Source organism: Ranitomeya variabilis, chromosome 1 (genome assembly GCF_051348905.1).
Source record: "Ranitomeya variabilis isolate aRanVar5 chromosome 1, aRanVar5.hap1, whole genome shotgun sequence".
NCBI classification, from domain to species: Eukaryota; Metazoa; Chordata; class Amphibia; order Anura; family Dendrobatidae; genus Ranitomeya; species Ranitomeya variabilis.
In genome coordinates, this window is record NC_135232.1 from 892,525,416 (window position 1) to 892,537,805 (window position 12,390).

Below are 12,390 nucleotides of genomic sequence, written 5' to 3' on the forward strand. Positions count from 1 at the left end.
CACTGGCTTGGCAATGTTATGAATGACTTTCCTCTCTTGGGGAATACTAAGGGCAATAATTAACTGTGACCTTGATAACTAAACTTGGATTATGCCTACATAACCCTAAAACATCATTGAGACAAAAATATGCTAACTGTCTGTAATGACAAGAACCATCTGTGCTGACTGAACCAGCAGACTATCACTATTCAACACGGTTCATTGCAGGTCATAAAATAAACGAAGACTTTGATATTTCACAAATTATATACTTGTCATTATTAAAGGGGATATCTGCTACCGCACAACAGACACAGCTACAGTTGTCTTCTACAGTACATGGTACATATCAATAGGATAAACTTAAAGGGGCTGTCACGTTAGAGGCAAAATATTTCTCAATGTGGCTTCTAGGTAGATAAGCTGATCGACCCAGGATTGGACCCCAGCACCTCCCAAAGACATGAGATAATGCCCAGAAAAGCCACTGCCAGCCAAGCAGCTATAGCATTATATGGCAAAAATTCACAGGGCTGCTCAAGTCTGCGATAGCAAAAGGGGCTCGTAAAAAGTAGCTCTTGAATCTGACTCATAAAGAAGAGTGCTAAACAAGACATTACCACTATGAAATCCATACATAATATAATAGTGCAGAGTTTGTCTTCATGAGAAAAATCAAGCTATAAAGGAAATCTGTCAGCTAGTTTTTGCTATTTAATCTGAAGGTAACATAATATAGGGCAAGTGAGCCTGATTCCAGTAATGTATCTCTTAGTTTACTAGGTGCAGCCATTGTGACACAATCAGAGTTTTTACATGTAGTGTGTAGCAGACCTGAAAAGCTAACCACGCCCACACCACAGCTTTTTATGTACATTGTGTAGTGACAGTAAGCTGCTTATCAGGGGAGGGGTGTGGTTGGACCAGGTCTTAGGGTACTGTCACACAGTGCAATTTCGTGACGATTCGTGACGTCGCAGCGATCGTATGATTATCGCTCCAGCATCGTAGACTGCGGTCACACTTTGCAATCACGGCGCTGGAGCGATGCCGAAGTCCCCGGGTAACCAGGGTAAACATCGGGTTACTAAGCGCAGGGCCGCGCTTAGTAACCCGATGTTTACCGTGGTTACCAGCGTAAAAGTAAAAAAAAACAAACCGTACATACTCACCATCTGATGTCCGTCAGGTCCCTTGCCGTCCGCTTCCCGCTCTGACTGAGTGCCGCCGTACAGTGAGAGCACAGCACAGCAGTGACGTCACCGCTGTGATCTGCTCTCACTTTCCGGCCGGCAGACAGTCAGAGCGGGAAGCGGACGGCAAGGGACCTGACGGACATCAGATGGTGAGTATGTACGGTTTGTTTTTTTTTACTTTTACGCTGGTAACCACGGTAAACATCGGGTTACTAAGCGCGGCCCTGCGCTTAGTAACCCGATGTTTACCCTGGTTACCAGCGAACGCATCGCTGGATCGCTGTCACACACAACGATCCAGCGATGACAGCGGGAGATCCAGCGACGAAAGAAAGTTTCAAACGATCTGCTACGACGTACGATTCTCAGCAGGGTCCCTGATCGCAGTAGCGTGTCAGACACCACGAGATCGTAACGATATCGCTAGAACGTCACGAATCGTGCCGTCGTAGCGATCAAAATTGCACTGTGTGACAGTACCCTTACATGCACTGTGGTCAGGGCAATAATAATCTCCTAGTGATAAAACATTCATTGTAAGTAAACAACAACACACAGCCTGATAAGTGACACATCTCTGAATTCAGCTGCTTTTTCATACTGTCCTCTGATTACATAGCAATAACCTGCTAAGTGATTCTCTTTAATTATACATTAGATAACTCTTAGCCCAATATTTGCTTACTTTACATTGATCTTTTCTGACTTGTCTATATACATGTACAAGTAGATCAGGCAGATTTTCTTCTTTATTTTATGTGTACCTCAGGATGCAGACAGCAGTGAATAAGTTGGTGGAGGACGAGCAGTAAGCTCCTTCTTCCACCAATCAGTGTGTGCGTCTGTGTCAGCAGACGCAATAACGTCATTACATCATAACTGCTGTGTGCAGAGTAAGTGCATCGTAGACTTGAGCAGAGCCCTGGGGGAATGGGAGTGTGGTGAGTATGTGTTTTTTTGTAATATATGTATGGGATTGTTGCTTGCACAGTATATAAGGGGCTATGTGAGGGCTCATATTGTATATAGAAAGGCTATTTGGTGACTCATACTGTACATAGTGGCTATATTGTGGCTTATACTGTATATAGGAGCCTATCTGGGGCTCTTGCTGTATATAGGAGGCTATGTGGGGGCTCATATTGTATAAAGTGAGCTGTATATGGGCTCATACTGTATTCAAGGCTATGTGATGGCTCATATTGTATATAGAAAGGCTATCTGGTGACTCATACTGTATATAGAGGATATGTTGTGTGATACTGTATATAGGAGGTTATGTGTGGGCTCTTAATGTATTTAGGGGCTATGTGAGGACTCATACCATATGTAAAGCGGATATATGGGGGCTCATACTGTATTTATAGAGGCTATGTGGGAGCTCATATTTTATATAGAGAGCTATGTGAGGGCTCATACTGTATATAGAGGCAGAAAGAAGATTGGAATCCAGTTCGCCAAGTTGAAATGCAGTTTGTGAACATTGTCCTAGGGCAGTGCAGGAATGGAAGCTGTGTCAGCAGGAGGTAAAGATGCAAATGTTAATTGTATCCAGCATCACGTCCACAGCTAGTAATTAAAATCAAAGGCCTTTATTATTCCATGTTAAAATTAAAGATTAAAAACATTCTTGAAAAATAGTGGGATGAACCTTACAAATTTCAAACAATTCAGTTTTTATTCATAGTACTACATGAATGAATAAGAACTGAGTTGTTTGAAGTGCATAAAGTTCTAAAGTTCAACCCAATATTTTTTCCACTATTTTTCAAGAATGTTTTTAATCTTTAATTTTAACATGGGATAATAAAGGATTTTGATTTTAATTATGATGTGTGGACGTGATGCGGGGTACACCCAACATTTGTATATAAGGGAGCTAGGTGGGGGTTCAGACTGTATATAGGAGGCTATGTGGGTCTGATACTGTATATAGGGGCTATGTGAGGGCTCATATTGTATATAGAGAAGCTATGTGGGGGCTCGCATGGTATATAGGGGCTGTGTGTGGGCTCATGTGGTTTATAGGGAGGCTGTGCGGGCTCATATGGTATATCGGGAGATTTCAGCATGCTTAATTCTATATCAAATAATAATTATTAATATGTTAATATTAATATTGAGCAGAATTAATTTCAGCCTGTTGGTTCAACCCCCCACAACAGTCATAGTCTCTGTGGCCCTAATCATGTTTGCTATGTTAGATATAGCAACAGCTACAGCTATGCTGGAGGAACAGTAGATAATTTTCTGTGAACTGTTACCTGGTAGTTTATGTATAATGTATTGTATGACTGCTCTAGAGCCAGTCTGCCCTCTCCTGTAATCCTCCGTGTTGTGATGATGCAGATGATAGGTGCAGTATGTCCTAAATAAAACAGTTTATTTTTCCACAATTTCTGAGTGTTGAGGATTCTGCTGAAAGTTGAAAATCTGCCATGATTTCTCCCTAACGTGGGCTGATGTCCTGCACAGGCCACTGCAGCTCCTCCTTGGTCTTGGACCTACATCTGTGGCTCTCCAGCTCCCGGCTTTGTACATTGAAATGATTCATACAACTTTATCTTATACTCTATGTGGCCACATATTCAGGACATCTATATAATGCCTGGCCAAGACATCTTAGGACCAAGTTACCTATGACTGAAACTGGTTTATTGTTTAAAAAGCAGGTTAACCGTGGTGTCGGAAAAATAGGAGACAGAAAAGTATTCATTACGTTCATGAATGTCGGGTGTATGAAAGTCTTCATTATGAATAACTAAATCATAGTTGGCAATATTTTGCTAAACACTATTAATACTTCATTTTTGCGGTCACTCTCGTCTCATAGCTGAAGATGAAGATTTAGTTAGTCTAAGATTATGCCCTCATAGACAGAATTTAGAGTTTGAAAATCTGCCACAAATATGACTGTGATTCTATGGGATAATGGGCATGTTTTGTATGATCATTTTGTTCCTTTCCACAACTGATATCATCCTAGGCAATACAAAAGGTGAAATCAGATGTCAAAATCTGCAAAAAAAAATTTTATGCAACTGATTAAAAAAATTATTTGCTACTACTGGATTACGCTGTGGATTTTCCATCCACAAATAGAAAAAAATATTCGCCATCCGCTATACGTGAACATATTGTAAGTGTACTGGTTATTTGTTGATTGTATATTGAACCTTTTTCTTTTCTATGTTCTAAAAAAATGTCTATTTTTCTTCTATAATTCCGAAATAAGATGAAAATAAATCACTTTTACTGCATTTAAAATAGTTCTTCTATGAACTGTAGGTTTCTGTTTGTGTCCCTTTGTCTTTATCTCAGTATCTTGCCTTTCTTCCAGGTCCTCCTCTGAGGTTGATGGATGGCGAAACAAAGAAAGAGGGGCGTGTGGAAATTTATCTCAATGGCCAGTGGGGGACAATCTGTGATGATGGATGGACCGATAAGGATGCATCTGTTGTGTGCCGACAACTTGGCTACAAGTAAGTCCAGCAAATGGAGCACTTCCTTGACAGGCCGTATATTTCCAGGAGGCAATAGGAGGTTTTCAAGTATCTGGAATTTGTACATTAATAACCATAAATTACTATATAAGTGGAAAGAGATTTCTGTCTGGGAAATAGACTATTAACGTGCATATCTTGAGCTGTTTTCTGTATATGCATTGCAATGTATAAATATGAAAGCAAAACAAGAACATTTTTTTTTAATTTGCACTTTATTTTAACATCTTGTTTTGCCGAGCAGTTTGTAAATCTAATGTAATTTTCACTGCATTCATTTACAGTATTTACGATACCTGCTATAGAATAGTAAGAGGTGTGAGTTGCAGATAATATACTTTCATGTTCTAATGTATAGATGAAAACAATGGTGTACCACTAGGTCTAGTGACATTTTTGGAATTTACAAGTAAATCCAAATATATTCTGTAATTCTCTGTCTGCTAATCAGCCTGGACCCCAGTCATACCTATATTATACATTGTAGGTACAGTAAGTAACAGAATATTAGGACAATTTATATTAGTGAGGGTTTTCTAGATTGGATTGGATTGTTGTTTACTTTAACCTGTGTAAAGTTTTTGTGCTAGAGTTGAGCAACATGATTTGCAGGACACTGGTCCAACAGCTGTGCTGGTAGTCCATGGTCACCAGTCCAGAGCCCTGCAACCTCCTCCAAGCTGCCGGCATGCCCATTGCTTCTAATAGGTCCAGTAGAACATCATGTGTGTGTGTATTGCTCTGCAACAATAAAGTCGCATGATAACAGAAGATGTGCTGGGGATGCTGGAGTTCACCGACTACTGAAGTGGCTCTTGACCATTGTCCTGGGAATCTTGCTGATCAATTCTAATTTGAGCTGTTCTGATTTTCAACCTTTAAATAGAAGAGATCTGTAAAAGTTTCAGGAAAAGAAGCTATTTTAGGAAGTCACAGTGATTAAAGGGAGTCTGTCAGCATAAAGTGACTGTCAAACTAATCACAGCAACCTTGTATGGGTGTATGGGATGCAGACCTAATCAAAACAGTATCATTTGTGTCCAAATCCTTTCCTGTGTTTCACAGACTATTTTTATTAATTTGTGCCAATCAGCTGCTTGGTGCACCCTTGGTTTACTCAAGCAGTTCAGTGAACTTTCCCACCTAATTGATTTCGATCTATCGCCACTAACTATTTTACTTGATGTGCCACTTTGGAATTACAGGAGCCATAGAAGGGTTACGATTAGTGATGAGCGAGTGTGCTCATTACTCAAGATTTTCGAGCATGCTCGGGTGTTCTCCAAGTGTCTTGGGCGTGCTCGTAGATTATGTTTGAGTCCCCGCAGCTGCATGATTTGCGGCTGCTAGACAGCCTGAATACATGTGGGGATTCCTTTACACACAGGAAATCCCTGCATGCTCGGAAATCTCGAGTAACGAGCATACTCGCTCATCAATAGTTACGATATATAGGTGAAAAACAAATACATCGGAAGGAGCACTTGTTGGCCACATCCAGGGTGCACAAATCACCTCACTAGCCTTTTTGGAATAGAGAACAATTTTTTCTTAAACAACGCTTGAAGAAGCCCACGCGAAACATGTATCGTGGTTGCAGCCACATGGTCATCTGACACAGGAATATGGGTAAGACATACGATTTTTTGATATTTACAAAACTTTGGAATGCTTTTTAGACTTTTTATACTGTCTACTATGCAATATCACTTTAATTGTGACTCGTTTTCTTTTGTTCATAAAATATTGACCTTCTAGGCATAGGATTGGTTGAGCCTTGTGTTCGCCATCACAGGCAGTATACAAATTGCATATATATATTTTTCTCTGTGATGCCCTTCCTTACATTATGTGTTTAGACCCTGGCCTTTGTACACTTGAGTCTTCAACTTCAATTTTAATATTTTTGTATGTACTGTGTCATATTTCTATTTTTCAGCAATACTTTATTGATTGTAGATGGTGGATTAATAACTCCATGCTTTTAGTAGGATCTATGTGTACTTTTGGTGTTTTTTCCTCCTATTGCATTAGATATTACTGGGGCTTATGCCCTCTTTCCCCTTTTTTGGTGCAACTTTATCAGTTCGAATGATATTGATTATATAGATTGTTTTTTTTAAATATAGCAATGGATTTGGATAGTGGAGGTTTTTAATTAGGGCTAAGTCCCCTACAAGATGATGTGCTTGGTGTGAACAATTAATTTTGTGCTGACGATTTTGTGTTCCTTTAAACATTGTGGAAAAGAAAAGCTTGAAAACATTTTTAATTGATAAAAAGAGAATTTTTCAGCACCGAACCTTCTTGGCAAAATAAAGAAAAAGGAAAAAATTGTTTCCCCGGATCAATTGTTAAATGTAAGCCATACATACTGTAGATTGCTATGACTCATTTCATTTATATAATTGTAAAACTGATTTTTTTTCCTACCTTATAAAGTTATATTCTCTATTAATATCCAGAAACGTGAATAATGAAGTGTGAAAATGTAACTTTCCTTACCACTTCACAGTTGATAGAAATCACAGACATCAGGGATTTTATTCATAGATGCTTCATACTTAAAGGGAATGCAATCCTCCCCCAGACAGCACGGGATATTTCAATACTTTTTCCATATACATGCTTTGGATTATTATTGCAAATAAGCATTGCTAAGTGAGAGGCGTATTACAAAAACTTTGTGGACATTGATCAATTGCTGCGGCATGGAAACTATATTAATAAAATAAAAGGATAGCCCCACTTCCCCCCCTTCCATCCAACCTTGCAGACTGAAGATTGTTTCCTGCGGCCAACAATGCCATTATATGTAGCTGAGCAGACATGAACAGCCTAAATCACATTAAAGGACTGTCTTACAAATTAGAAAAGACCCATTAAGACGCTAAATATATCATGATATCTCATTTCAGTGCAGCCAGGCATGACGTAAGATCGCACACATTATTTAATGTATTACATAATGTCTGAAGACTGGCTACATGATTTGACAACATTTAGACAGTGGAAGGCATGGGTGAAATCTGGAATAAGATGTTGGTAGACACTGAACACAAGAGATGTCAAAGGACAAGCGTTTGGGAAAACACAATAAATTTAATTCTGCCATGCTACAGTGATTTACAGATACGTGTGACCGATAAAGCAAAAACACGTGTACAAATAATCTTCACTGTAAATATATTTTGTTATGAAAAGAATCGTTAGAGATTTTTATAAATTAGCAATTGCAAAACTTAGAGGTTCACCACCTTGATTGTTAAAATGAGTTCGTTGACAATGAGATGATCACAAAGTGTTCCCATGCACAGAACCATAGTAATCAGCTGTGATCATCCTGGATGCCTAGAAATAAGTATTCAATTTCCCTGCAGTGCCCCCACTGGGGAAATTATGTATCACAATGCACCTATTCAGATCTATTGGTTGTCTGATTAAAGAAGCCCTCCCGTCAAAATTTTTATCCTTTTAGTATATTACATTCATCATATTATATGGAACTCTGTACTTACAATTGCTCATTTTGCCTTTCTACCCAGCTAATTATTCTCTTTTTTTTTATAAGGGCTATCATATTGCTTGAATAAAAGCAGATTAACTGAATCCTTCTAAGCTTTATGTAGAAACTGTAGGTCAATTTTCCCTGCATGACAAATGAGTCACTGCAAATGTCCCCAGCAGGACTTTGTTTTCTACAAAGAACACAGAAAACAAAAGAAGTAGCTGGGTAGAAAGGCAAAATGAGCAATTGTCAGTACACAGTGCTATATATTATGATGATTCCAATAAATTGAGGATAAAAACTTTGCTTCTTTAAACGCAGTTCATCCAGACTGAGAAGTTTTCTACGCAACCAATCTTCACTCTGGCCATGTGGTAAGGATCCTGAGACAAAGACCCTACCTTATTAATTCAGAATGCCCGAACTAATTTAGTTTTGTCAATTAGACAACCTCTTTACAATTTTTACCCAAAATATAGGAAATATTTAATATTTTGATAATTGTTGTTAATGTTTCATGTTCCACACTGATTCAGTCTAATTTTATGATCTTTATCATTTGTAAAAATTCATACTGTATAGGTAACGGAGTAGTATGGAAAATAAAGTTAAAATGCCATTCAGGTGCATTGGCTATGTCTGGTATACAGTTCATCCACTTGCAAATTGCTTCAGTGAAAATTCTCCCGTTGTTTTGCGTCTACAGCTCCTATAGAGACTTTTGTGTTTCCATGATAACACTATAAACGTTGCAGTCAGATCATTGTCTTTGCGTCCCAAACTTGTTAGTAGGAAGTAAATGAGAGATTGATGGCAACATGACTGCAGGATTGGACTACACATTGCGTGTTACAATGGAGGCACAGGTTTTTATTAGGACTTTTTGCACGCTTTTTTATTTTTTATTGTAAATGTATTGCACTGTTATTTAAAGACAGTATAAGTGCTATAATGACTGGATTAGTACAAGGCTCACAAGAAAACTAATACCATAAAAATATATAAAGTTTATTCAAAAATCAAACCAAACATAAAAACAATGACACCAGGTCACTAATGACCCACCATACTAGACCAATACGTAGGAAGGTTGGGGTATGGGTGTACCTATTCCTGTTGTGATTTTGCTTTTTGCGCCCTCTAGTGGTCATTAGTGATTTGACTCTGGAGCTTCTGTCTTTTCCTATATCCTCACCTGGGCCGTTAGTTCAGGGGCGTTGCTATATAAGCTCCCTGGACCTTCAGTTCAATGCCTGGCATCGTTGAAATCAGAGCTAATCTGTTGTGCTCTTGTCCTATGATCCGGGTTCCTGTATTTCAAGCTAAGTCTGCTTCCTTGCTTTTTGCTTTTGTTTTGTTTGGTATTTTTGTCCAGCTTGTTCCAATCTGTATCCTGACCTTTGCTGGAAGCTCTAGGGGGCTGGTGTTCTCCCACCGGACCGTTAGACGGTTCGGGGGTTCTTGAATCTCCAGCATGGATTTTTATAGGGTTTTTGTTGACCAGATAAGTTATCTTGCTATATTCTGCTATTAGTAAGCTGGCCTCTCTTTGCTGAACCTGGTTCATTTCTGTGTTTGTCATTTCCTCTTACCTCACCGTTATTATTTGTGGGGGGCTAGTATCTTGCTTTGGGGTCCCTTTCTCTGGAGGCAAGAGAGGTCTTTGTTTTCTTCTCCTAGGGGTAGTTAGATTCTCCGGCTGGCGCGAGTCATCTAGCGATCACCATAGGCATGATCCCCGGTTACTTCTAGTGTTGGCGTTAGGAGTAGCTATTTGGTCAACCCAGTTACCACAGCCCTATGAGCTGGATTTTTGAATCTCGCAGACTTACACGTTCCTCTGAGACCCTGTCCACTGGGGTCATAACAGTATGCTAGGCCAGTATTAAATGTTTAATGCATTGCAGAAGTGGGATTATAAGAAAGAAAATTTTGAGTTTTTTTTTCCCTCTCTCATTTTTTTTTTTCTTTTCCCCTTTACCTCAGAGTGGCTTAAGCTTGCTGCAGACATGAATGTCCAGACCTTGATTACAAGTGTGGACCAGCTTGCCGCTCGTGTGCAGGGTATACAAGATTATGTTACCAGAAATCCTAGGTCTGAACCCAAGATTCCGATTCCTGAACTGTTTTCAGGAGACCGATTTAAGTTTAGGAATTTCAGGAATAATTGTAAATTGTTTTTGTCCCTGAAACCTTGTTCGTCTGGAGACTCTGCTCAACAAGTAAAAATTGTTATTTCATTCTTACGGGGTGACCCTCAAGATTGGGCTTTTTCGTTGGCGCCAGGAGATCCGGCATTGGCTGATATTGATGCGTTTTTTCTGGCGCTCGGTTTACTTTATGAGGAACCCAATCTTGAGATTCAGGCAGAGAAAGCCTTGCTGGCTATGTCTCAGGGCCAGGACGAGGCTGAGGTGTATTGCCAAAAATTTCGGAAATGGTCCGTGCTGACACATTGGAACGAGTGTGCACTGGCCGCTAATTTTAGAAATGGCCTTTCTGAGGCCATTAAGAATGTTATGGTGGGTTTTCCCATTCCCACAGGTCTGAATGATACCATGTCCCTGGCTATTCAAATTGACCGGCGGTTGCGGGAGCGCAAAACCGCAAATTCCCTCATGTTGTTGTCTGAACAGACACCTGATGTGATGCAATGTGATAGAAAAACCGCAAATTCCCTCATGGTGTTGTCTGAACGGACACCTGATTTGATGCAATGTGATAGAATCCTGACTAGAAATGAGAGGAAAATTCATAGACGCCGGAATGGCTTGTGCTACTACTGTGGTGATTCTACACATGTTATCTCAGCATGCTCTAAACGTATATCTAAGGTTGTTAGTCCTGTCACCGTTGGTAATTTGCATCCTAAGTTTATTCTGTCTGTAACTTTGATTTGCTCACTGTCATCTTATCCTGTCATGGCGTTTGTAGATTCAGGTGCTGCCCTGAGTCTTATGGATCTCTCATTTGCTAAGCGCTGTGGTTTTATTCTTGAACCATTAGAAAATCCTATCCCTCTTAGGGGTATTGATGCTACGCCATTAGCAGAAAATAAACCGCAGTATTGGACACAGGTTACCATGTGCATGACTCCTGAACACCGCGAGGTGATACGTTTTCTCGTTCTACATAAAATGCATGATTTGGTTGTTTTGGGGCTGCCATGGTTACAGACCCATAATCCAGTCCTTGACTGGAAGGCTATGTCAGTGTCTAGTTGGGGCTGTCGTGGTATTCATGAGGATTCCCTGCCTGTGTCTATTGCTTCTTCTACGCCTTCGGAAGTTCCTGAGTATTTGTCTGATTATCAGGATGTCTTTAGCGAGTCCAGGTCCAGTGCATTGCCTCCTCATAGGGAATGTGACTGTGCAATAGATTTGATTCCAGGCAGTAAATTTCCTAAGGGAAGACTGTTTAATCTGTCGATACCTGAACATACCGCTATGCGTTCATATATCAAGGAGTCTCTGGAGAAAGGACACATCCGTCCGTCTTCTTCCCCTCTTGGTGCGGGATTCTTTTTTGTGGCTAAAAAGGACGGATCTTTGAGGCCTTGTATTGACTATCGGCTTTTAAATAAGATCACTGTCAAATTTCAGTATCCTTTGCCGCTGTTGTCTGACTTGTTTGCCCGGATTAAAGGTGCCAAGTGGTTTACCAAGATAGACCTTCGTGGTGCGTACAACCTTGTGCGCATTAAGCAAGGGGATGAATGGAAAACCGCATTCAATACGCCCGAAGGTCATTTTGAGTACTTGGTGATGCCTTTTGGGCTCTCTAATGCCCCTTCAGTTTTTCAGTCCTTTATGCATGACATTTTCCGGAACTATCTGGATAAATTTTTGATCGTTTATCTGGATGATATTCTGGTTTTTTCTGATAATTGGGACTCGCATGTGGAGCAGGTCAGGATGGTCTTTAAAATTTTGCGTGAAAATTCTTTGTTTGTCAAGGGCTCAAAGTGTCTTTTTGGTGTACAGAAGGTTCCCTTTTTGGGGTTCATTTTTTCCCCTTCTGCTGTGGAGATGGACCCAGTCAAGGTCCGAGCTATTCTTGATTGGACTCAGCCCTCGTCAGTTAAGAGTCTTCAGAAGTTCTTGGGTTTCGCTAACTTCTACCGTCGTTTTATCGCTAACTTTTCTAGCATTGTGAAACCTTTGACGGATATGACCAAGAAGGGCTCCGATGTGGTTAATTG

At 40.0% G+C, this 12,390-nt stretch overlaps 1 protein-coding gene across 1 annotated transcript in view; it reads left to right on the forward strand.

The window, feature by feature from the left end:
• Positions 1-12,390, forward strand: part of PRSS12 (serine protease 12) — a 286,964-nt gene that overhangs the window by 199,349 nt on the left and 75,225 nt on the right. The window contains exon 8 of the mRNA XM_077278603.1: positions 4,519-4,660. Coding sequence (XP_077134718.1) covers positions 4,519-4,660 — 142 coding nt within the window. The remainder of the gene's footprint in view (positions 1-4,518; positions 4,661-12,390) is intronic.